General features: G+C 54.0%; 1 protein-coding gene across 3 annotated transcripts; it reads right to left on the reverse strand.

Moving 5' to 3' along the window:
• Positions 1–4: 4 nt before the first annotated feature.
• On the reverse strand, positions 5–16,936 carry COL9A2 (collagen type IX alpha 2 chain). Of its 3 annotated transcripts, XM_030823564.1 has the most exons (32): positions 16,773–16,936; positions 15,244–15,327; positions 14,005–14,040; positions 13,858–13,920; positions 12,378–12,431; positions 12,222–12,257; positions 12,104–12,127; positions 11,705–11,758; positions 11,304–11,357; positions 11,147–11,194; positions 10,876–10,932; positions 10,738–10,791; positions 10,347–10,400; positions 9,897–9,950; positions 9,744–9,797; positions 9,569–9,622; positions 7,766–7,819; positions 7,277–7,330; positions 7,016–7,069; positions 5,715–5,759; positions 5,287–5,340; positions 4,361–4,414; positions 4,037–4,090; positions 3,881–3,952; positions 3,625–3,660; positions 3,489–3,533; positions 3,368–3,400; positions 3,046–3,192; positions 2,645–2,699; positions 2,134–2,322; positions 1,321–1,398; positions 5–898 (listed from the first exon to the last, which is right to left on the reverse strand). In XM_030823564.1, exons 1-32 carry the CDS (start codon positions 16,845–16,847, stop codon positions 699–701), a joined length of 2,079 nt encoding a protein of 692 aa, XP_030679424.1. In that variant the 5' UTR covers positions 16,848–16,936; the 3' UTR covers positions 5–698. The 3 variants fall into 3 exon arrangements, with proteins under 3 accessions (XP_030679424.1, XP_030679425.1, XP_030679426.1); XM_030823565.1 differs by lacking the exon at positions 16,773–16,936 and adding an exon at positions 16,301–16,387 and having other exon boundaries at positions 39–898; positions 11,705–12,127; XM_030823566.1 differs by lacking the exon at positions 16,773–16,936 and adding an exon at positions 15,508–15,583 and having other exon boundaries at positions 39–898; positions 11,705–12,127.
• Between the last annotated feature and the right edge of the window lie 7,808 nt (positions 16,937–24,744).

Genomic DNA, 24,744 nt, shown 5'->3' on the forward strand with positions numbered 1-24,744 from the left:
TCTATCCTGGTTAACTCCGGGATAGAGTAACTCCAATATCCTGGTTTGTACCCAACTTGGGAGCTTTTATTTACAGAAAGGCCTGGGTGGATCTGGGGAGAAAGGGGTAGGGAGTTATGCGAGAAACAGAAGGGAGATGATGTTTAAATACTGAGTTGGGAGGCAGGGAAGGAAGTCGTGGGGCTGGCTTAAGGGTATAGCCACCTCAGGGTAGTCACCCAGCAGCAGTCACCTGGTAGGTCCAGAGAGTGAGATGGGATCAGGAACTGGCAGAGACCTCAGTCATTAGTCCTCGAGCTGAGGTGTGGAATTGTAGCTGGGCAGGGCCCAGGCCTCCCGGGGTGCCCACGTCCCACTGACCCGAGGACAAGATGGCCAGTGGAGAATGGTACAGATTAAGATGTTTGTTTTGGTAACGGCCGAATGATGCTCCCTGGAAGGAAAGCCGCCCCATTCCTTCAGCACTTCGACTCCATTGACACCACTTGCCCCGTGTGTTGGCCTCACTTTTTCACCCATCAGTGCTCTACCTCCCCTTCCCCCATGTTTTAGAATTCCTTTTCCTCAGGACTCCTGGGTCCCAGACAGAAGGTCCTGGGGGAGATGGTTTCCTGGGTTGGGGATGGGTGCATATCCACCCAGAGGGGACCTGGTCCTTCCCGCCAGGATGCCTGCCAGGCTCTGTCTGGGCCTGATGCTCAAGGCCCCTTGATGGATCCGGGCTCTGTAAGGCGGGCAGAGGCATAGGCCGAAGCTCCAAGGCAGGCTGCAGGTTCACAGAAGCCTGGCAGCCCCACAGGGCCTGGAAGACCAGGTCGACCTGCCTCTCCTGGAGCCCCTGGGGACCCTCGATCTCCATCCTTGCCATTGATTGCCTGGCCAGGCTGGCCAGGGAGTCCTGTGAACAGGAGAAAGTCAAGACATTAGGGGCACCTCTTGTCTCAGGCCCAGAATTTTGAAGGTGGGGAAATTTTTCAGATGGAGAAAATGAGGCCACAGGAGAAGGGACTCTGCCCTAGAGGCAGAGATTCTGTGATTGTCCCCTACCCCCAGCTCCCAATCTGTGAGTTTTGGGAGCAGACATCCCTTCCGTCACCTCTGTGAAGTGATGGTGGTGGATCCTGGGAAGTCCTGAGAGGCCCAGCTTCCAGAGCTGGAACCACCCAGAGACTCCAGGGTGCTCCAAAGGGGTGCAGAAGCTGGGTATCAAGGACTGAGCTGGCTGAGCCTGAGGCCGCCATGGAGGAGATCCCGGTGTCCATGCATCATTAATTCCCAAGCTGAGGAACACACTGCAGCTGGGCAGGGCCAATGGCTTACCTGGGATCCCTGGGGGCCCAGGCATCCCGGGGTGTCCCCGTCCCACTTCTCCTGGATCACCCTTCTCTCCACGTTTTCCTGTAGACAAAAAAGGGAATCTTCGTTTTTCAGAATTGGAAAATGCTTTTCCTCTATTTTTTGCTACGTTTCACACACAGAAATTCTTCCTGTTTTGTGCTAGTTTGTAATAGAGGAAAGTTGGAAATGATCATGCAGGGCTTGTTAAATAAAGGAAGGTGCAGACAAAGGATGGAAGATTATGTAACCAATACATTTTATCACAGGAAAGTAAGCATAACAATATCTAGCATTTATTGTGTCTCAAACAGTGAACTAAGATGAACTCTGTGTAAACTACTCTAAGGATAGTCCTCATTGCCACACGATGAGGTTAGTACTTTCAGTGTCCCCATTTTACAGATGGTAAACCAAAGGCCCAGGGAAATTAGTAGGTAACTCGTCTGAGAGCCACGATGAGAAAGGGGAGTCTGGATTCACACCCGTGTATGGCCCCAGCCTGCCTGCTTTACTGCTCTGCTGGTCTGCTGCCCCACCTCTATTGACATGGAAAGATGCTTATGGGGTACCACTAAGCACATTCAAAAACAAACCCCAGAAACCCCGAGTGATAACATAGTACATTCATTGCCATCCGTTTGCTACTGGGAAAGAGCCCAGGAGTGTCTCCTGGACCATGTGGCTGAGGAACCGGGGAAGGGTCTGTATGTCATCCTGGGAAGGGAATGGGGAAATGGCCGGCCCAGACAAATCCTCACTGCCTGGCCCCCATGCCCACTGCAGAGGAGCACTCACCCTTGGGTCCCGTGTTGCCGATCTGACCCACGGCTCCCACGATGCCAGGAACGCCCCGAGGGCCAGGGTGCCCATGGGGTCCCTGCTTGCCTGGGTACCCAGGGGGCCCAGGAGGTCCTGGGGGACCCATCATGCCCACCGCACCCAGGGCTTCCCGCTTGGCACTCACGGCGACCTCTGCCAGTTGCTCTGGAGGGAGGGAGAGGGAGGTCTATGAGATGGGTGTCAGCAGTAACACTAGGGGAGGCAGAGCATCCCGATGGGCCCTGGCCCCTAGGTTTGCAGACAGAAAAGCACCATGTTTAAGTTCTCCCTCCCGTGGGCTCTGTTTTGTGGAAGTCAAAGGCCCAGAGTGACTTATTCAAGGTCCCGAAGCCCTTCAGAGACTGGACTGGAAGGAGCCCCCAGGACTCCAGATTTTCAGACAAGTGAACAGGTGGAGGCTCCGGGAGGGGGTGAGGGGGCGGCGATGCCCTCGGACGGACTGTGGGGAGGGGTTGCTGCCCCTCACCTTGCAGCATCTTCAGCGCCACATCCACGATGTGCTGGTCAGTGGCATCCCGGCCCTGAAAGCAGAGGCCTTTCAGGAAGAAGCCCCCGGCTACAAGGGCCCACCGCTCCTGTCCCACCTGGCTGAGCATGAGGCCGCCATGGAGGAGCCTCTGGTGTTCGGAGTCATTAATTCCCAAGCTGAGGAACAGACTGCACCTGGGCAGGGCCAAGGGCTTACCTGGGAAGGTCGCGGGGTCATCCCTCAGGCTGCACTCGCAGCCTTCCTGTCTGCTCTGGGGCTTGGAACCAGTCTCCGGGAAGTCGGTGAGTCTCTGGGAGCCCCTAGCCTTTGGCGGGTAAGCCGCACCCCAGAACAGATCTACCTAGAAGAATCACCTCCTACCCCGGGGCCCAACTCACCGCCACGCCCTGTCTCCCAGGCTGTCCTGGCACGCCTCGGTTCCCGGCCAGTCCTCGAGGGCCCGGGGGACCAGGGTAGCCCTGAACCCCTGGGGCGCCCGCATCCCCGCTGGGGCCAGGGTAGCCGGGTTCTCCACGTACTCCTTGCTGCGGGGGGATGGGGTGGGAGCAGAGCCGGGTGAGAAGGCGCCCGGTGGGGTGGGCGAGAATTGGGGGTAGGGGTCGAGGAAGGGGGTGACGCCGGGAGAAGGAAGGGGCCGGGAGAGTGGAGGTGCCAGGGCTGCCCAGGAAAGTCGGAGAACGCCGGGAGGGGAGGACTCACCTGTCCCTTGGGCCCAGGCTCGCCGGACTCGCCCTGCAGGCACAAGGAGCCGCGGTCACGAAGCCCTGGGGACCCCGGGGCCAGCCGCTGCTCCCCGCCCTTCCCCAGGCCGCGCGCTCACCTTCTCGCCTTTCTCTCCGGGGAGGCCGGCCACCCCCCGGTCACCCTGCAGAGAGAACCACGGGTCAGACGCGCGGTGGCGGCGGGGACGCGGAGCAGGGTTGGGGGTGGCTGGGAACAGGGGTGCTGGGACTCACCACTCCGCCTCGAGGCCCGGTCTTCCCTGGGGAGCCCTGGAGAAAGCGGGGAGTGAGGGGTTTGGCGAGTTCCCCCGTCCACGGGGTCCCCCGTCTAACTTTCGGCCACACCCCTCTTTCCAACTCCGCCTCGCCGACCAGACCAGAACCCTGCCACCCGCAGGTTTGGAGGCTCCAGAAAGATCTGAGTCCTGCCGGCCCCACTCCCCCTGTTTTAGGGCCCCTTTCCCAGGTGTTTCCCAGACCCATCTGGCACCTTGTCTCCTTTGACGCCTGGCAAGCCTTGGGGCCCTGGAATTCCAGGGGGGCCCTGCTCTCCCTTAGGGCCCTGAGGAGAAAAGAAACCAAAGGAATAAATGGAATGAGGGGCCTGGATATGACGCCCTGCCCACCTCAGCTGGCCTGCACTCACCTGCCTTCCCTGAGGGCCTGGCTGCCCCACTGGACCCCTCTCCCCTTGGTCACCCTGAAATGGAAAGAGAAGGTCACACCTTCAGCAGCTCTCAGCAGGGGTGGCCTCCCGCACCCAGGCCTGGCACCGCATGGCCAGGGTGCCCTCCATTCCTGCTGTCACTGGCAGGGGGTCCTGTGCTCCATTTGGCAGACCAGCAAAGCAAACCCAGGCCCTGCCTGGGGAGGCATCTCACAGGCTGGGCTGCACGGAGCAGGTGCTGTATCCAGCAGTGCCAGCTGCTGCAGAGGCCCCCGGGGAGGGGCCACTGTGCCAGGCACTTACCTTCTGTCCCATGATGCCCTGGGGACCAATTTCTCCTCGAGGCCCTGGCTCTCCCTGAAGGAAGGAGAAATTGGGGCTAAGCGTTTGACCTGGTGGAACCCACCCTTCCACACCTGGCCAGCCCCTCCCTACCCTTGGGTCTCAGCTAATTTGCTTCATCAGGGAAGGTTTCCCAGACCGCCTGTTCCATGCTTTTGGGTCCCTGTAGTTTTCCTTCAAAGGACTCAACACAATTTGAATTACTTACCATGTGATCAGTTATTTATTTATTTATTCATTCATTTATTTATTTATTTTGAGACGGAGTCTCGCTCTGTCGCCCAGGCTGGAGTGCAGTGGCGCGATCTCGGCTCACTGCAAGCTCCGCCTCCCGGGTTCCCCGCATTCTCCTGCCTCAGCCTCCCAAGTAGCTGGGACTACGGGCGCCTGCCACCACCCCCGGCTAATTTTTTGTATTTTTAGTAGAGATGGGGTTTCACCGCAGTCCGGATCTCCTGACCTCGTGATCCGCCCACCTCGGTCTCCCAAAGTGCTGGGATTAGAGGCATGAGCTACTGCGCCCGGCGTGATCATTTATTTCATGTCTATTTCTTCCATTAAACTATACCCTCCATGTGAGGAGGAGACTCATAGTTGCAAGTGTTTAGTGAATGTTTATTTAATGAATAAATGAATGAACAACTCTGCCTGCTGGATTCCCAGCCCGTCAACTTGGCCATCTAGGAAGGTCACACTCCAGAACAGAGCCAGTCCCCACCCTCCCTGCAATGTACATAGGGAAACGGGCCCAGGGAGGAGAAAGAGCTTCCCCGGGTCATTGGGTCAGGGCAGAGCCAGACTAACTCAGAGCTCTCCCTATGTTAGGGCTCCACCCCACGGCCTCACCCTAAAGCAGGAACCCTTGTGTCAGTGGAGGGGGCATTTACCTCTTTCCCAGGGGGACCAGAGAATCCAGGAAGGCCCTGCGGGCCCGGCTCACCCTGCAGGAAAACAGTTCTCAGGTCAGTCTGGATGGCCCAGTCAGGCCCTTGGCCTCAGAGAAACCCAACGAAGCCTAAACAGAGCCTGGAACCAAATGAGTTGGGGAGGGAGAGAGGGTATTCTTGGTTCAGTCATCTTGGCTCCTGATTTTTCTGTTTGTTTCTCCTCTGGATTTAAAGCCATGCCATCCTATCTGCACTGAGGCAGGCTGAGGAGTGCATGATAGGTGGGAGGTGGCAGGAGGGAGGTGGTTAGGCCCAAGGGGCTTATGTTCTGGCTGAGCCTCTGAGACTTGGCTGAGGCCTGGGCCTTGCTGTCTTCCTGGCCCCAGACTTCCTTGCTCAATTCTGTCCCCAGCTTGGGATCGCCTCACCTGGTCTCCAGGGCCTCCTTTTGTCCCAGGCTGGCCTGGCACACCCTGCAGCAAGAAGTTGAAGTCAGTTTCTGCCCTGGCATGGGGGAGCCCCATGCACCTGCTGCTTTGCCTCCCATCCCCAATCCAGATTTCCCCCACCTGTGGGAGCTGAATGACAGAAGGCCTAGCCACCACATCATGAACTTAACTGTACTTTCCCACAGTGGTGGCAGAGGAGTGGGGCACAGAGAATGGCCTGTCTTCCAAGACCTAGGGTCTATGGGGAAAAGACGAGTATGTGCTCTCAGGTGCCTGAGCCCATGTGAGTGCATGCAGGAACACAAGTCTGCATGTGTGCACAGAAACAGGTTTGGCCACTCCGTACCCCCACAGGGAGGGAGGGCAGGCTCCCATGGACTGGACTCCAGGAGGTATGGAATGGAGATGGCCCTGAACGATGAGAAGGCACAAAGAGACCAGAAAGTGCATTTCAAACAGAGGGACCAGCAAAGGCCTAAAGGTGTGGAGGCAGAAAAGCCAAGTCCTGTTGAGAAGGGAAAGGACAGAGAGGGGCCATTGCTGATATGGCAGGAGGGGCAGGTTGGGGTCGGATTATGGTGGTCATTGAATGGTAAGATGAGCCATGAGGACAAAGACTGCATCTGTCCTGTTTATAATTGTTTACCTGCCACTTAGTATACCTCAGATACTCAATAACTTTTTTTTTTTTTTTTTTTTGAGATGGAGTCTTTCTTTGTTACCCAGGCTGGAGTGCAATGGTGTAATCTTAGCTCAGTGCAACCTCCGCCTCCTGGGCTCAAGCAATTCTCCTGCCTCAGCCTCCTGAGTAGCTGATTACAGGCATGAGCCGCCATGCCCAGTTAATTTTTGTATTTTTAGTAGAGACGAGGTGTCACCACATTGGCCAGGCTGGTTTTGAACTCTTGATCTCAAGTGATCCACCCGCCTGAGCCTCCTGAAGTGCTGGGATTATAGGCATGAGCCACTGCACCTGACCTCAATAACTACTTATTGAAGGACTGGACTGAATGACCTTTTCCTGGAGGCGGTGGGGAGCCATGGAAGGTGCTATAGTGTGGAAATTGTCAGATCCCATTTAGCCAACATGGAGGACTGAAATGGCCAAACAGAAGGCTAGAGTAATTGTCCAAGTGATGAAGCCTTCGCCAGGCCAGGGGCCACAGAGTTGGTCATGAGGCTGGAGGTGGTGATTGAGCAAGAGCCCCGGGTGTGTGTGGATTCTAACCTCATCAGCCACTAGCCCCTGGCCAGCCCCTGTGGCTCCACCTGACACTTACCGCTAGGCCCTGGTGGCCTGGACTTCCTGGCCGTCCCGCCTGTCCTGCACTGCCCTGGGATAGACAGATAACCAGAGATACAAATTAAAGCTCCAGCCAGAGGGCCATGGCTTCTACCCAGATGCAGGTAGGGAAATTGAGATCCAGAGGTAAGAAAGGGCATGTCCATGACAGACCTGAGGACCCCAGGCTCTTGGTGTCTAGAATCCAGGACTCAAGGCCCTGCCCCTGCCCCAGTCCCATCAGCAGCCCCACTCCTACCTTCATGCCAGGCGTGCCTGGGGTCCCATCCTTGCCGTTGATGCCTGGGGGGCCCTACTCAGGAGGAAAGTTCAAGGGAGAGTGACAATGCGGAGATGTCTGGGGTCCGGCCACCCACCCCTGTTCCTCTGTGACAGCTGCAGTGTGCAGGCAGGGAGTGGCTCTGTTCATCCCGGGAAGCCCCACCAGCCAACTGGGGGAGGGGAGCTGAAGTGGGAAGGGGATGAGGGTCACAGAACACAGTCCTTCCCTAGTGTGGAGGGTGGTGTCCCCGACTGCTGCAAGCTCCCCATGACCTCCTCTATGTCATCACCCCTGTTTATAGGTGAAGAAACTGAGGCACAGAAAGGGAGGCATTTCCTGAGGTTACAGAGCCAGCCCGCCAGTTGCAGAGTTCAGACTAGCATCCCAGGCTTCTCTTCTGGGGGTTTGGACAAAGCGACTGGGCCCTGGCCTCTGCCCTGGTGGGCCTAGGCCTCTGGCACCCACCGTTGCTCCTTTCGGGCCTGTGATCCCCTGGGGTCCACGAATACCTGGGCTGCCCTGCAAAGCGGAGACAGATCAGGTCACCTTCAGGATGTCGGGCCCCTGTCTGGCTGTGCAGAGAGGGGAACCACTGAGAACAGCGGCCTCTGGGTCCCAGAGTTCCTCTGGCACAGGCCACACCGTGCAGGGGCTGGAGGAGAGACCCTTGGTAGTACCCTTCCTGCCCTGGCACCAGCAGGAGGGAGGAGAAGTCAGTGCCAGGAGGCCAGGCTGGGCTGAGCCGGAGCAGGGGTGGGAGCCAGCATCCACTGAGACCTTGGCCAAGGCCCCACACTCCACTCAGCCAAAGGAACACAACAACCGAATGCAGTGTGTGGATGCTATGTGAGTCCCAATTTGAACAAGAACCAGGAAAAGACATTTTTGAGATAATTGGGAAAAACTGAACAGAGACTGGCCATTAGATGATGTTAGGGAGTCCTTGTTTATCTTCTCCGTTGTGATAATGTGATTATGTGAGAAGGAGTACTTATTGTTTAGAGATATGTACAAAAGTATCTAGGGCTGAGATGATAGGATGTTAGGATTTACTTGAAAACATCAGAGCAAAGCAATAACACAAGCAGAGGAAGGAGGGGGCTGGGGGATAGAGGACACAAGAATGACAAAATGTTAATAACTGAATTGGAACGTGTGATAGGTACATGGAGATTCTTTATATCACTCTCACTGGTTTTCTGTATAGTTTAAAAATTGCATTAAAAAACTAGGTATGGCTGGGCGTGTTGACTCACGCCTGTAATCCCAGCACTTTGGGAGGCCGAGGCAGGTGGATCACTTGAGGTCAGGAGTTCGAGACCAGCCTGACTAACATGGTGAAACCCTGTCTCTACTAAAAATACAAAATTAGCTGAGCATGGTGGCGCATGCCTGTAATCCCAGCTACTTGGAAGGCTGAGGCAAGAGAATCTCTTGAACCAGGGAGGCGGAGGTTGCAGTGAGCCGAGATCGCACCATTGCACTCCATCCAGCCTGGGCAACAAGAACAAAACTCCATCTCAAAAACAAAACAAAACAAAACAAGACAAAACAAAACAAAACAAAACAAAACAACTGGGTGATCTCTGCTGTCTAATAGAAAAATAACAGTATAAGAATTTTTTAAATTTTAAAAAGAAAAGAAAATAATAATTTAAAAAACTAAATAATAATAACAGTTGACTGTGTTTTCTGCTCCATTTTTCTGTAAACTTAAAACTGCTTCCCCCAACAGGTCTATTAATTAGAAAAAAAAAGAAAAAGAGTTAAGAGAACTGGGATCCAGACCAAATCCCATTAGCCCCATGGCTGATTTGCTGGAATCTCATTGTCTGGCCCCAGTGGCCATGGGACTGGATCCCAGGGCTTCTCCTAAAGTCTGAATTTGGGCTGACTGGGCTCTTGGCACAGATGGTCCTCCCCAGCAGGTCACCCACTTGTGCAGACACACACACTCTCACACTCACTCTCACACACACACACTCACACTCACACACACATACACACACACTCAGAGATATCCTCACACACACATACACACACTACACACACAGCCTCACACATACACACTCTACACACTTATATACACACAGTCTACACTCACATACACACATACACACACACTACACATTCACATTCACACACCACTACACATTCACACTCACACACACTCACACACTCTCACACACACACAGCCTTAGGGGGAGCTTTGTCCTGCCCAGTACTCCCCAGGGGCCCTGACTGAACAACGGGTGCCCGAGGACTCACCACGTCACCCTTCTCCCCAGCTCGGCCTGGCGGTCCCCTAGGACCTTCCTCACCCTGGCAAGAAAGACAAGCAGGAATCCAGGTCACACAGGCTCAGGGGGAGCCATGGGCCCACTCTGTGGCTGTAGCCGTAGGAGCTCCAGCCTCGGGGGTAGGGGAGCAAAAGCAGGCTTACCGGTGGCCCAGTGGCACCGACGGCGCCCACCATGCCTTTATATCCATGAGGGCCCTGGGGAGAGGAAAGGATTGCAGGTCAGTCCTGGCTGAACTCCAGGGGTCAGAAGGCAGCTCCTGGAAGCTCTTGTAGAACACCCCAAGATTCACTTACCATCTCTCCCTTGGGCCCTGCCATGCCCGGGTAGCCCCTGATGCCCTGGGGACCCTGTTGAGACAGAAAAATGACAGCAATGGCAATTGCAAGGCCCACTTCATGATACCTTGTCTGATGCCCACCTTCAATCTTACAGTGCCCTTTTGAGGTAGGCAGCAGAGTCTCTGTCTTGTGGATGGGACATTGCGGTTCAGAGATGAGGAGGGACTCACTGCATTACTCAAAGGGACAGTGGCAGACCTGGACCTCTGCCTGGGCTTCTTGCTGACAGCTCTGGTTCCTGTCCCTCATTCCTGACAGTTTCAGCCTCCCTCTCCCCATCCAGAGATGCTCCCAGCTAGACACAGGTGTCTCTTTTACAAGCTAGAGGCCTGAGCAGGGGAATGACTCTATTAAGGGCTCCTGGGGTGAGGGAGAAGAGGGCCACTGAGGCAAGGTGTTCCTTACCGGTGGTCCAGGGATGCCTTGCTCTCCAGAGGCACCCACATCTCCCTTGGGACCCTAAAGGGCAGGGATGAGCTGTAAGACGGGCAGGCAGATGGAAAGACACATATACAGACAAACAAAGATACCACTTCTTTCCCCCAGCACAAGCAGACAGGAAGGACTCCTACAAACCCTACAGTCCCGTGTTACAGATAGAGAAAGGCCAAGCAAGGAGACATGACCAGAGACATGCCAACCTGGAGCACAGGCCTCCAGCCCCCGGCTCAAGGCTCTGTCCCCAGAACCCACAGGGGAAGGGGAAGGGGAAGGGAAAGGGATGAAGAAGGGGACAGAGCCCTGTAGGACCATCTCCACGTATCCCTGACCCACAGCCCTCAGCCCTTGCACTCACCGGCTTCCCCTGGCGGCCAGGATCACCCAGAACCCCGCGTTTGCCCGCATGCCCCTGAAGGGAAGGAGAGAGCTCAATACGAGGTCCCCTCCTGTCTACCTGCACCACCCTCCCAAGATTCAGGTCAGGAGCTCTCACCTTCACTCCCTGCAGACCTGGGGGACCTTTCATCCCGGCTGGACAGTTGGTTGGACACTGGAAAAAGAAAATCCCACAGGGCCCTGTGATCAGCTGGGCAGTGCGCCCCCATCTCTCCAACTCCCGTGCTCTCCTCCGCCTCACCTGGTGGAACCCCTGCACTGCAGCCCCTCCCCATCTCTCCCGACACCCTCATCTCCGGGGCCCCGCCTCCCCCATCTCCGTGGCCCCGCCTCCCTGCATTAGCCCCGCCCCAGACATCGCCTCTCACCAGGAAATCCGCACTGCCTTCCAGACCCTGGATGGTTCCTGGGCGACCCTGAGACATGAAGATGGAGCTTGGCCTGACCCTTTCCCTCCTCAGGCTTGCTCAAAGACCCTTCTCCTTCCCCTGCACTTTGCCATGTCGGGGGTCTGGGGACACTTACAGGTTTCCCAGGGGGTCCTGGGGGCCCCGATGGTCCATCTGGTCCAGGGTCCCCCTGGAAGCAAAAGAAGCCCAAATCATACCCCTGACCAGCCCCTACCAGCTTACCCTAGTGCCCTCCTCCAGGTCCTGCCGCTGCCCTCTCCACCCTGTCTTCCCGGTCACTTCGTGAGATCCACCGTCTTGGGAGATCAAGGCCTGATTGACAGGGGATGGGGCCAGCCCTTGGCATCCCTAAAAGACCTAGTGCCGGATGGGCTCATAGGAGAGGCTTCTGCCCCAGACCTGGAGGAGTTTCCCAGTGGCCAGGAGCAGGCCCAGGAACTTCCAGAAAGACCACCCAGCTTGCCAGCTTGGAGATAGAAGGCAGGAGGCAGTGAACAGAGGGTGGCTGGGGCTCACCTTGGGGCCTCGGATTCCAATCTCACCAGGGAGGCCGACAGGTCCAGGCGGCCCCTGGGGAGCAGAGAGTTGATGGTCAGGATGCCTCAGAGGGTCAGATACCCTGGGCATGAAGGTAGAGACAGGCACCCAAAGCCCGTTTCTCCACTTTTACTTTTTTTTTTTTTTTTTGCCAACCCCAGAGAGACTGACAGACTGAGGCTTTAAGGACCAGAGAATTGCAGAGCCAGTGGACAGGCCCAGAGTGGGCTGGCCCTGGGTCTCTGGCAGGTCCACTTATTGCTGACACTATCACAGCAAGCTGGCTCCTCCCCATGGTAGCCATTCCCTCGAAGCCTTTCTGTTGTCCCCTCCTTCCCTGGGAGTTCTGGGGACCCTGCCCCATCTCTGAGGACTTACAGGAGGTCCAGCAAAACCAGGGCCCTGGAACAGAAAGAAAGAAAATTGGCTTCATGGCTCCCTCTGCAGGTCCCCTCTCCCCCAAGAGTCCCTCGAAGCCCTTGCAGGTTGTACTCACTGGAAGGCCAGGAGGACCAGGAAGACCAGGCTGGCCCTGCAGGAGCAACAAGAAAGGCTCAGAGACTGGGGTTTCCCCGGCTCCTACTTCCTCTCCACAGCCACTCCCAAACGCTGGCCCTAGATTGCCCATGTGAGGCCCCAGCAGGCCCCTTACCTTGACTCCAGGGATCCCCATGGGGCCAGGCTCCCCCTTGGCTCCAGTTAAACCCTGGGGAAGAATGAAAATGTAGGATCAATGAGGGCCAAACTGCTCCCTGACCCACAGAGCAGGGCAGGTTCAAGGGTCCCTCCTGGGTGGGCTGAGGCTCCCTTTCGCCATACCTCATGAAGGCCTAGGAACCCCGACACCTTTCTTTCCTTCTCCCCCGTTCCCATAGTAACCCTGGAGGCAGGCAGAACAATTCCCTTCTTTTGAAAGATGAGAAACCAAAGCCCAAATATTTGGCTTCATGCCAGGCCCAGGCTTCAGGCCTCCGGGTTCAGGAGTCTAGAAGACCTAGCCATGGATCAAGATTGGTCATTTGCTTGATGTCCTGCCTTGGCAACTTTTTCATTTTCTTTTCTTTCCTTTCTCTTTTCTTTTTCTTTCTTTCTTTCTTTTTTTTTTTTAAATTGAGACATAGTCTCACTCTGTTGCTCAGGCTGGAGTGCAGTGGTGCAATCTCAGCTCACTGCAACCCCCGTTCTTCCTGGGTTCAAATGATTCTTGTGCCTCAGCCTCCCAAGTAGCTAGGACCACAGGCATGTGGGTAATTTTTGTATTTTTAGTAGAGACGGGGTTTTGCCATGTTGGCCAGGCTGGTCTTGAACTCCTGACCTCAAGTAATCTGCCCACCTTGGCCTCCCAAAGTGCTGGGATTACAGGCATGAGCCACCATGCCTGGCCATTGGCAACTTTTTCTGAGCCTTAGTTTCTCCTCTGGGTGCCTCTCTGGGTGGATGTGAGAACCGATGCAATGCAGAAGGCAATATGCCTTGCAATCGTTGCAGGGTGTGGAGGAGTTTGAAGGGGCCCTGGTGACTGTCCCGGCCCTGGTCACACCTCATGAGATAGCAGGGCAGAGGCAAGTCATGGGGTTTCTCCTTTCTCTCATCTTTCAGTGACTGACCCAGTGTAACCCCCACCAGATGTTGTCCTAATGCCCCTGGGGCTGGCTGTGTTCAGGAGCCTGTGACCTTGGGGGCCCCCTGGGAGGTCTGTGCTATCAGCTAAATGATGTTTCTTTCCTGAGTCACGACTCTGTGAGAGTCGTGGGGCTGTGGGCAGGGGTTGGGGGAAGAGCGGAGGAAAGGACAGGGCACACAAGGACAGCCGCACCCAACATATTCAGCCTGATCCTTGGAGGCCAGAAATGTGAGACTAAGTCCTGACTGCTGCAGGGGAGCAGGAGGAGCCTGCACCTGCCAGAAAGCAGACCCTCTCTCTGGACCCCGGTTGCCCGCAAATCAACGCCCCTGGGTGGGTGTGAGGTTCTAGGAAGGTCACAAGTTATATCAAGGTGAGGGGGGCTCACAGCTGGAGAATCTCCATCCTGCTGCCCATCTCTGAACAGATCAGTGAAGATGCCAGAGCCAGGCCCTGGAGGTCAATTGGCAGAGCCCTACCCTACCCCACCCCACACTCAGCTACTCACATCAATCCCGGGCTTCCCGTCTGGCCCATCTGGCCCGGCTTTGCCAGGCTCACCCTTGGGTCCCTTGAAAACAGAGATGGAACAAACATGAGCCAGAGGAGGGCAAGAGCAGGAAGGGTCAAAGGCCAAAGAGGATAAAGCACTCACCGGAGGGCCAGCTTTTCCAGGGGGCCCCTTGTCACCCTGCAAGATACAAGTTGGTGAGACAGCATACTATGGCTCATGCTACCCCAAGTGGGCACACACAGGCCCTGGCAGGCCGCTGCCAAAGGCTCTCCTTCTCACTCTCCTCTCTTCTGTCCAGGTCCCCTAAGCCTTGCAATCTTTAGGAAAAGAGCCCCCTTTTCCTCAAAAATAAAAACCAAAAACAAATCATAGGAGCATGAGAATAACCCTGGCCGGGCTGGAGAGGGTGACAGCAACATGCAAGAAGGTACAGACATGCCGATGTCATGAGATGCCAGCTGTGAGACCCACTACCAGGGCTGGGGGCTCCAAGCTGATGCCTCTTGGATTTGGGCACGTGTGGGAGGAAGGTTGGGGCTTTTGGAGAAACGTGAAGGGGGATGAGCGAGGTGGGCAGCAGCTCTGTTCCAGACTGTAGGGCAGGAGAACGGGAAGCTGAGCCAGTGGCAAGGACCAAGGGGGACTGTAAGGGGGAAATTCAGTGTTCCCAAGGAGGGAAGGACCTCCTTCCAGTGACAAAGGACACTTGGTGGTGGGCAGGCAGGGCCGGTGAAGTCCGATTCAGCCCCAGAGAGGCCTCCAGGCATTTCAGAGCCCTCAGCAGCCAGGGCCTGGCCGGGGGCCCAGCATCCTGTGTTTGGGGGGTGGGGGCACCAGGTTGAATAGAAGTCTGTCCAGACTGGTAAACATCAAGTGGCCCTCCCGCGGGAGCTTTCAGAATGAGGTATTTAACCCTCACCCTGCAGGGAGTAAGCCCAGCTGATTCTAAATCGGGGAGAGAAAACCGAAGGGAAGAGACAGGAGTCTGGCCCAAGCTGGTTGGTGGTCTGGCCAAGGCTCCCAAGCGACCCTGAAGAAGCGTCCAGATGTGCCAGAGGCAGGGTGAGGGGTTGAGGCGCCACCTACCCCACAAGGAGGGGAAAGGAGAGGAGGGGGGTGAGGCCTCGCCGTGAGCTGCAGCCGGCGGACTGAACAGCAGCTCCTTGTCCGTCGGCGGCTATAGCCGGCTCCGCATGTCAGGGCTGGTTTGAGGTTTTTGCAGAACAAACGGCGTCCTTGTGGTGCGGGCCGGCGCCGCCTACTGGCGACGAGGGGCACTACATCTCCGGGCACCCCAGTCCCCACCCCCACCACAGAGCTCACAAAGTTCTCCTTTGTCTGCCGCCTCCCTCCCGCCCTGGTCCCAGGTTAGAGACTTACGTCGATGCCGTCGGATCCAGGCACTCCCGGCGGTCCCGGCGGTCCCGGTGGCCCCGGGGGGCCCCGCTCTCCCGGTGGACCGCTCTGAAAAACACACACGGGGTGGGGCAGTCCTCAGACAGTGCAGGAAGCTGGGCGTCCCCGGGGCTGCAAGCGACCCTGGGAGCGGGGTCCTAGGGGCGCACCTCCTCCGCGAACTCCCACGTATTGAGAACCTTCTGCATAGCAGGCACTGTGTGCCATTACATGCATTCATTATCTTACAGAGTACTCAGAACCGGGAGGTGGGCGCTATTACAGGCCCCAGTTTGCAGTCGCAGAAACTGGCTCAGAACATGAAGGGTCCATGGTCACTGAGAGTGGGCGGCGGCGCCAGGACTCCGCCCTGGATCTGCCCGACTCCTTCCACTGTGCCAGGTTGCCCTTGCGCGGTCGCGGTGGGGAATAGATGGAGACGTGGACAGCTCAAATAAATCACAGATGGAATGTAAGGTTGTGCCTAGCAGGCTGCCGGCCCTCAGTGAGCGGTGGCTCGGGTTATTGTTCTTACGTGAACGACAGGCACAGACAGCGCCTCCTCCTCTCCCCATGGTGCAGGAAAACCCGACGGGAAAGTGGGGGAGGCTCAGAGAAAGGAGGTGTAGGGAGGTGAAGCGGGTACTATCTTCCCACTCGGAGCGCCCCTTCGGCAGCACAGCTGCCCGGTAAGTCCTGACTGCTGCAGAGGAGCAGGAGGAGCCTGCATCTCCCAGAAAGCAGACCCTGTCTCTGGATCCCGTTCGCCTGCAATTCAGTGCCCCTTGGTGGATGTGAGGTTTCAGGGAGGTCACAAGTCATATCAAGACGAAGGGAGCTCACAGCTGGAGATGCTCCATCCTGCTGCCCATCTCTAAACAATCAGAGATCTTAAAAGGCGGCCCTTTTAAGAGGCCAGCTCGGACTCAGGCAGGGGTCCCGGTGCCCAAGAGCTCCCCAGGCCGCGAAGTGCCAGGCTGGCGCCCCGCAGGCGAGCTCGGAACCACACCCAGCACCCGACGGGGCCCCTTCTCTGCCCTACCCGAGCGCCCGCAGCTCCCGGCGGCCCTCGGAAGGGAGACGTGGGTTGGCGGGCAGGGCCAAGAGGCCGCCTCGGGGCGACAGCGGCGTCTGGTTGGAGCCGGCGCCCCCTGGGAGGCGGCGGGGGCGGAGGCTGCGCAGCGGGTGAATGAGCACCATTGTATGCCCCGCCACCTGGGCTCCCCGGGCTGCCAGGACCGGGCGCCAGCTCCTGCCCCACGCTGCCTGTCCTGGGCAGGGCCGCGCGTCTCGTGACGGGTCCCCTCTGACTCTCCGGCTCAGCCACCTCCATTCACAGTGCCGCGATGGGCACCATGTATGCACCCACCGAGGGAACCTGCCCGCGGCGCTGTCCTCAGGTGGCCTCTCGGGATAGGGGTGTCAGTAGGCGCGGGACACAGGCAGATCTCCTCCATCCCGGACTCCAGACCCCGCACCCTGGACCCTGGCAGCGGAGGGGCTGCGAGACTTACGATCTGCGCCAGAGCGAGCACTAGCACCTGGAGGAGAACAAGGAGGCTGCGGGGGGAGGCCGCAGCGGCGGCCATGGCGGGCGGCGGGGTCACGGGGGACTGGTGCGGGTCCGCGCACCCACCGACGGCAGAGTCTCCCGGCGCTCCTCCGGCGCTGGCTGTTCGCGGGCGGGGTGGTCAGGGGCTCCTGAATATGCGGGGGGCGGGGCGGGGGCCGGCGTGAGCTGTCACCTGAGAGGACCGGCGGGGTTGCGGGGAGGGAGGCTGGCGCCAGGCATCCAGCTCCGCCCCGCTCGGTCCAGCCTCCTGCGCCCACCCTCTGTCCTCTGCCTGGGCTTCCCGGGCGCCTCAGCCTGGTAATCCGAGGGGCGACCGGGGTGCGGGACGGAGATGATGGTCCAGTTTCTTTGTGAGAAGGCATAAGGCCGTCTGAGGTCCCCCTCGGGACCTTCAGGCCCCAGCACCTTCCCCCTGACGCACAGCCGGTGCCCCATCACTTACCCCACGTCCTCTCCAGGGCCCAGGCCGAGAGCGCCTCGGGCTCTGCAGATCTTGCTGCAGGCTCTCCCCAGCTCCTGCCCACCTTGCTCCCCTCTCCTCTGGCTCCTTCCTCTCCAAGCACAAACAAACAAGCCTTTTCCATATTAATATGCCACAGTCCTTCCTGGATCAGCCGTCTCATGAATACTCCATCGGCCTCTTCCAGCTCTTTAGTGGAGCTGTGTGCACCTCCCCCACCCCCCAACTTCCTCACCTCGCTTTCACCTCCCTACCTCTGTCCCAACAAGCAGATCTGTCTCCTGGAGGTCTCCAGCGAAGCCCACCCTTCTTCAATCCTCCAGGCAGGAAGCTGTTGGCATCTTCACATGCCCTTGAAGTCTTCCCCATCCGAGCTCCTGCCATCCAGCTCCCCTTTTTCTATTGCCTTTAATTCTCTGCAGCTGCCTTAAGCACTGGTGTGTTTAGGATTGGGCCTTCTCACTCCATGTTCATAGAAACAACTACCACTTTATTCACCAGTTTCCAAACCCCACTGTCCAGCATAGCCTGACTCCAGAGAGCCTTCCCTTCCCTCCCACTCACTTAGCCAATATTGGTAAAATGCTTTGGAATCTGACTTTGTCACAATTGTAGATACGATCACAGGCACCTAAAACTCTATGAAGTCTCAGTTTCCTCATCTGTAAAATGGGGATACTAATAGTCCACATATATATATATATGTATATTTATATATATATATTTTTTTTAAGACAGAGTCTTAAAAAGCTCTGGACTGCAGTGGCGCTATGTCAGCTCACCGCAACCTCGCCTCATGAGTTCAAGCGATTCCCCTGCCTCAGCCTCTCGAGTAGCTGGAATTACAGGCATGAGCCACAATGCCTGGCTAATTTTTATATTTTTAGTAGAGATGGGGTTTCTCCATGTTGGCCAAGCTGCTCTTGAACTCCTGACTTCAGGTGATCTGCCTGCCTCAGCCTCCCCATGTGCTGGGATTACAGGCATCAGCCACCGTGCCCAGCAAATAGTCCTTATCTTAAAGGGTTTTTGTGGAGATTGAAATGAGATGACTCATGCGAGGCATTTAACCTTGAACCAGCACATAGTAGGTGCTTGAGACATCTTAGCTTTCCTTATGATTTATGGATGACTGTTTTACTAGGTTGGCGTCCAGTGTGGGGAAGCTGGCCACAGGCAGATCAGCTAAAATGATGAACCTAGTTGAAGCTAGAAAAGTCCAACTCCACTGGGCAGGTTAGCAAAGGGCTCTGGATTTTGAAAGGTTGTTCTGGAGCTGAGTTTGGGAGAAAGAGCTTGAGAGAAAGTAATTGCTCTGCCTAACAGAGTGAAGAAGAATTTGAAGTTTGTTGGAAGATGAGAGCAGGAGGAGGAGGATGTAAGAGAGGGATGGTGGGCATTGCTCGGGGTGGGTGGGGTAAACCTATAAAGGATTTTTAGAACTGGGATGTCCAAATTCAATTTTAAGTTGTTGGTTTCACATCATTTATCTTTTCATCTTTTGTGGGTTAACTACAAAAAAGGCCTTGTGTGAGTAAGTTTTCTTTTTGTGTGTGGAAATAATGGAAAGGGGATGAGTTTCACAGTCTGGATAGCACACATTGGTGTATTAATTACCTGTTGCACCACGACAAATCACCCTAACATACAGCAGCTTAAAATGACAATTTCTCTGGATTAGGAATTTGGGAGTGGCTCTGCTGGTTCTGTCTGGCTTAGGGTCTGTTACGAGGTCACAGTCAGATGGTGGCTGGGCCTGACGTCACCTAGAAGGCTTCTTCACTCACATGTCTGATGTCTGTACTGGGAAGTCTTCAACCGCTGGGGCTGGAACAGCTGGAGTTGCTTGGACAGTTCTCTCCTTTATCCCTTTGTGGGCTTTCCATGAAGTTTCTCCAACATGGCAGCTTCAAGGTAGCTGAACATCCTCTATAGCAGCTAGAGGGAGTAGGAGAGCACCAGACTGAAGAGAACTGCCACTCAGGACCCGTCCTTGGAAGTCATGCAGTGGCACCTTCACCACATTCTTACTGTTGAGGCAATTACAAAGGTCTGCCCAGGATCAAGGGGAGGGAACAGAGACCCCACCTCAAGGATGAATGTTAATGTCACTTTTTTTTTTTTTTTTTTGAGATGGAGTCTTGCCCTGTCACCCAGGCTGGAGTGCAGTGGCACAATCTCAGCTCACTGCAACCTCTGCCTCCTGGATTCAAACGATTCTCCTGCCCCAACCTCCCGAGTAGCTGGGATTACAGGCGTATGCCACCACGCCCAGCTAATTTTTGTATTTTTAGTAGAGACGAGGTTTCATCATGTTGGTCAGGCTGGTCTCGAATTCCTGATCTTGTGATCTGCCCGCCTCATGACCTGCCCGCTTCGGCCTCCCAAAGTGCTGGGATTACAGGTGTGAGCTACCGCACCCGGCCAATGTCACATTTTAAGAAGAGAATGAGGGATAAAATTTATTTATTTATGTATTTATTTCTTTCTTTTGAGACAAGGTCTCCCTCTGTCACCTAGGCTGAAGTGTAATGGTGGAATCACCGCTCACTGTAGCTTCAAGTTCCTGGGCTCCTGATCCTCCCACTTCAGCCTCCTGAGTAGCTGGGACTACAGGCATGCACCGCTGCACCCAGCTAATTTTTTATTTTATTTTATTTTGTGACAGAGTCTTGCTCTGTTGCCCAGGCTGGAGTGTAGTGGTGCGATCTTGGCTCACTGCAACCTCCATCTCCTGGGTTCAAGCAATTCTCTTACTTCAGCCTCCCGAGTAGCTGGGATTACAGGCTCCTGCCACCACACCTGGCTAATTTTTGTATTTTTAGTAGAGACAGGGTTTCACCACATTGGCCAGGCTGGTCTCGAACTCCTGACCTCAAGTGATCCGCCTACCTCAGCCTCCCAAAGTGCTGGGATTACAGGCGTGAGCCACCGCGGCCGGCCATGCACTCAGCTAATATTTTATATTTTGTAGACACAGGGTCTTGTCATGTTTCCCAGGTTGTCTTGAACTCCTGGGCTCAAACAGTCCTTCTGCCTCGGCCTCCCAAAGTGCTGGGATTGCAGGTGTGGGCCACTCCACCCAGCCTGGGGATGCAGTTTTTATTATTGATGCAACCATCTTTGGAAAATACATCCTGCCACACTTGGGGTTATAAACTAAACCAATCCAGTGGTAGCTGAAGCTTAAAGCTGGAGCCAATCAAGACAAATTTTAGGCCAGGCACAGTGGCTCACGCCTGTAATCCCAGCACTTTGGGAGGCCGAGGCGGGCAGATCATTTGAGGTCGGGAGTTTGAGACCAGCCTGACTAACATGGAGAAACCCCATCTCTACTAAAAATACAAAACTAGCCAGGCATGGTGGCGGCATACCTGCAATCCCAGCTACTCGGGAAGGCTGAGGCAGGAGAATAGCTTGAACCTGAGAGGCGGAGGTTGCGGTGAGCCAAAATCGCGCCACTGCACTCCAGCCTGGGCAACAAGAGTGAAACTCTGTCCAAAAAAAAAAAAAAATATATAATATATATAAATATATATATATATATATATATATAAAATATAAACTTTAGGGAAGGCTTTGGGCCACAAGACATGGACTGGAGGTTCCAGCCAATTGCATATGGGTGTTTGTTTGTTTGTTTGTTTTTGGAAACAGGCTGGAGTGCAGTGGCACAATCTTAGCTCACTGCAGCTTTGACCTCCCAGGCTCAAGCAATCCTCCGACTTCAGCCTCCTCAGTATGTACTTCGTGCATAGGACTCTTAAGGCCCAGGGAGACCCTGAATAAGTGGAGAGTCATATATCTACATTTCTGTGTAAGAAAACTCCATGTTGGCCGGGTGTGGTGGCTCATGCCTGTAATCTCAGTACTCTGGAAAGCTCAGGCAGGAGAATCACTTGAGGCTAAGAGTTCAAGACCAGCTGGGGCAACACAGTGAGACCCCTTTCTCTACAAAAAAAAAAAAAAAATTAGCAGGGTGCAGTGGTGTCTCCCAGCTACTTGGGAGGCTGAGGTGGAAGGATCACTTGAGCCCCGGAGTTTGAGGCTGCAGTGAGCTATGATTGAGCCATGACATCCTAGCCTGGGTGACAGAACAAGACTCTGCCTCTAAAAACCCAAAAAATAAAAATAAAAACGTAAAAACAAATGGCCAGGCATGGTGGCTCATGCTTGCAATCCCAGCACTTTGGGAGGCCGAGGTGGGAAGATCCCTCGAGCCCAAGATTTCAAGACTGGGCAACATAGATGTGTATATATAATATTTGAAATCTATGATGAAAGTATATATATTTAGTTTATGATAAAGGTTAAATTCAAGAGCAGTGAGGAAAGGGTAGACTAGATGTTGAGGTAATTGGCCATATATTCAGAAAAAAATTCAACTTAGATTTCTGTATCAGCATACCAAAACTATATTCTTGAACAAATTAACTGAGGGCCTATATATAAAGATAGCAAATTATAAAAGGCGTAAAAGGAATTTTAAAAATAATTTTGTCATGGAAAACATTTCTGGGCAGTACACAAAATCTAAAAAAGATAAGAAAAAATGCTTAAAGTTGACTTTATCACACTTTTTTACACTTTATCGCACTTTTTTAGCTTTGTTTACAATAAAAATTACAGATAAAATTAAAAGTCAGAAAAGTGGAGAGTCATATATCTACATTTCTGTATAAGGAAACTCCATGTTGGCCGGGTGTGGTGGCTCACACCTGTATTGTAATGTAGATTTACAATTACATATATATATTACATACACAATTACGTATCTAAATATATATATTTATATAATATATATTATATAAATTATATTTTACAGTATACATTACAAGACAAAGCATTAATATGGAAAACATACAAAGAACTCTTATAAATCAATAAGACAAGCTCTACGAAACACTTAAAAGAATATCTGGCAGGGCGCGGGGGCTCACGCCTGCAATCCCAGCACTTTGGGAGGCCAGGACAGGCGGATCACCTGAGGTCGGGAGTTTGAGACCAGCCTGCCCAACATGGAGAAACCCCATCTCTAGTAAAAATACAAAAAATTAGCCGGGCGTGTGGTGGGCACCTGTAATCCCAGCTACTCGGGAGGCTGAGGCAGGAGAATCGCTTGAACCTGGGAAGCAGAAGTTGCAGTGAGCCACTGCACTCCAGCCTGGGTGATAAGAGCGAAACTCCTTCTCAAAAAAAAAAAAAAGAATATCTAATTCAAATATTCTACAAACTTTTTAGAGAATAGAAAAATAAAGAACATTCTCAAACTCATTTATGGGGCTGACACAAACTTGATACCCAAACCAGTGATAGGCAGTAAGAGAAAGTAATATTAAAGGCCAATCTATTTTATGAACATAGATGCAAAAATCCCATATAAAATATTAACAGATTGGGCTGGGCGCGGTGGCTCACGCCTATAATCCCAGCACTTTGGGAGGCTGAGGCAGGTGGATCACCTGAGGTCAGGAGTTTGAGACCAGCCTGGCCAACATGGTGAAACCCTATCTCTACCAAAAATACAATAATTAGTTGGGCATAATGGTACACACCTGTAGTCCCAGCTACTCAGGAGGCTGAGGCAGGAGAATTGCTTGAACCTGGGAAGCAGAGATTGCAGCGACCCAAGACCACGCCACTGTTCTCCAACCTCAGCAACAGAGTAAGGACAGAATGGTTTCAAATGAGAAAATCTATTAATGCAAAGAGTTTAAGATCATATCAAGATACACACAAAAAAGCAACTCAAATGTCTGTTTTTGCTCCACCTACCATAGAAATTTTTTTCTGCTGGAACAAGCCTGAAAATGAGGACCTAAGAGGCCAGGTCCCCGACCAGGAGGGAGCATAGACACCGTGCCCTCCCCAGCCTCATCCCTTCTCCCAAGGAACAATTTACAGAACCTGGACACACCCTCCTAGGGACTAGAGCAAAAAATAGGAAGAAGGTAAGTGTCCCTTCTGTTTTCTTTTTATTAGAATTAACTCAGGATTTCTCTTCTTTCAATACAATTTTAAGTTGTAGTCATAGAGATATTTTATATTTGAACAGAGACCGAATCTGATTCATCCCCTGTGCTCCCCAATCACAGAAGTCCTTCGATTTTGTTTTAAAGAGACAGGATCTCATTATGTTGCTCAGGCCAGACTGGAACTCCTGGGCTCAAGCAATCCTCCCACTTCAGGCCCCTGAGTAGCTGGGACTACAGGCATGTGCCACGGAATCAGCAAGTAACAGATCACTGAATCAACCCCCAACCCACACTAGGCTGAGCCTTACTTAAGGACCTTCCCTAACTGTGCCCTTCTCTCTCAGGGGCAGGTTCTCAGAGCTCAGCTTGGAGCTCACGGACTAAATCTTCTTACACCTTGCCAAATGCACCAGGCTCACATCATTTCCTTGATCATCTCCCAAAATCTCTCTCCTTGCTGTTCTGTTTTCCCTCCCCTGACCCAGCATCCAAGTTCTCGGCCAGTCTCCCATCCTAACCTTCGCACGGTGTCTTCTGGGACATGGGTTCAACAATCAGCCAGCTTCCTTACTGTTCTCAATTTCCGGGAGCCTCCAAGACACAGAACTCAACATGATCCCTGACAACAGTCCTCCCCTGCAGCCTTCTTACCCGGAGGCTGATTATCCTCTCACACCACATCCCTCAGGGACAGGGGGTAGAATCAGTGTCCACATTGTTTCTTGTTAAAAATTATATATTTATTTATTTTGAGACAGGATTTCACCCTGTCACCCAGGCTGCAGTGCAGTGGTGCCACCAGGGCTCACCGCAGCCTCGACTTCCTGGGCTCGAGGACTCCCAAGTAGCTGGGACCACAAGCGTGCACCATCACACCTGGCTATTTTTTATTTTTTTTGTAGTGGGGCTGGTGGGGTGGGGGGTCTCCCTATGTTGCTCAGGCTGTCCTCAAATTCCTGGACTCAAGCCATGCTCCTGCCTCGGCCTTCCAAAGTGCTGGGATCATAGGCGTGGGCCGGACTGCACCCAGCCTCCACATTGCGTCTTTAGATATTTTTCCAGACACCTGATTGTAGAAATCCCTACTCTCTTAGGCATATACCAACTGATTCTTTTTTTTTTTTTTTTTTTTTTTTGAGACGGAGTCTCGCTCTGTTGCCCAGGCTGGAGTGCGGTGGCATGATCTTAGCTCACTGCAACCTCCGCCTCCTGGGTTCAAGTGATTCTCCTGCCTCAGCCTCCTGAGTAGCTGGCATTACAGGCATGTGCCACCATGTCCAGCCAATTTTTGTATTTTTAGTACAGATGGGGTTTCACCATGTTGGTCAGGCTGGTCTTGAACTCCTGACCTCATGATCTGCCCGCTTCGGCCTCCCAAAGTGCTGGGATTACAGGCGTGAGCCACTGCACCCAGCTGTTATACCAACTGATTCTATCATCCCTCCTTCTTGTTGCCATCATCCTCTTTTCCCTGGGTC

The sequence above is a fragment of the Nomascus leucogenys genome, chromosome 12, assembly GCF_006542625.1.
Source record: "Nomascus leucogenys isolate Asia chromosome 12, Asia_NLE_v1, whole genome shotgun sequence".
Lineage (NCBI taxonomy): Eukaryota > Metazoa > Chordata > Mammalia > Primates > Hylobatidae > Nomascus > Nomascus leucogenys.

What these genes read in the sequence shown, in the direction of transcription:
- COL9A2 (XM_030823564.1), bottom strand. Translation starts at nt 16,847, where the DNA reads ATGGCCGCCGCTGCGGCCTCCCCCCGCAGCCTCCTTGTTCTCCTCCAG. An exon ending in TTGGAATCCGAGGCCCCAAG is followed by an intron (nt 11,358 to 11,704) that starts GTGAGCCCCAGC and finishes TTTTGCTTCCAG; the next exon opens with GGGGACCCTGGACCAGATGG. An exon ending in CAGGACCCCCTGGGAAACCT is followed by an intron (nt 11,195 to 11,303) that starts GTAAGTGTCCCC and finishes TTCATGTCTCAG; the next exon opens with GGTCGCCCAGGAACCATCCA.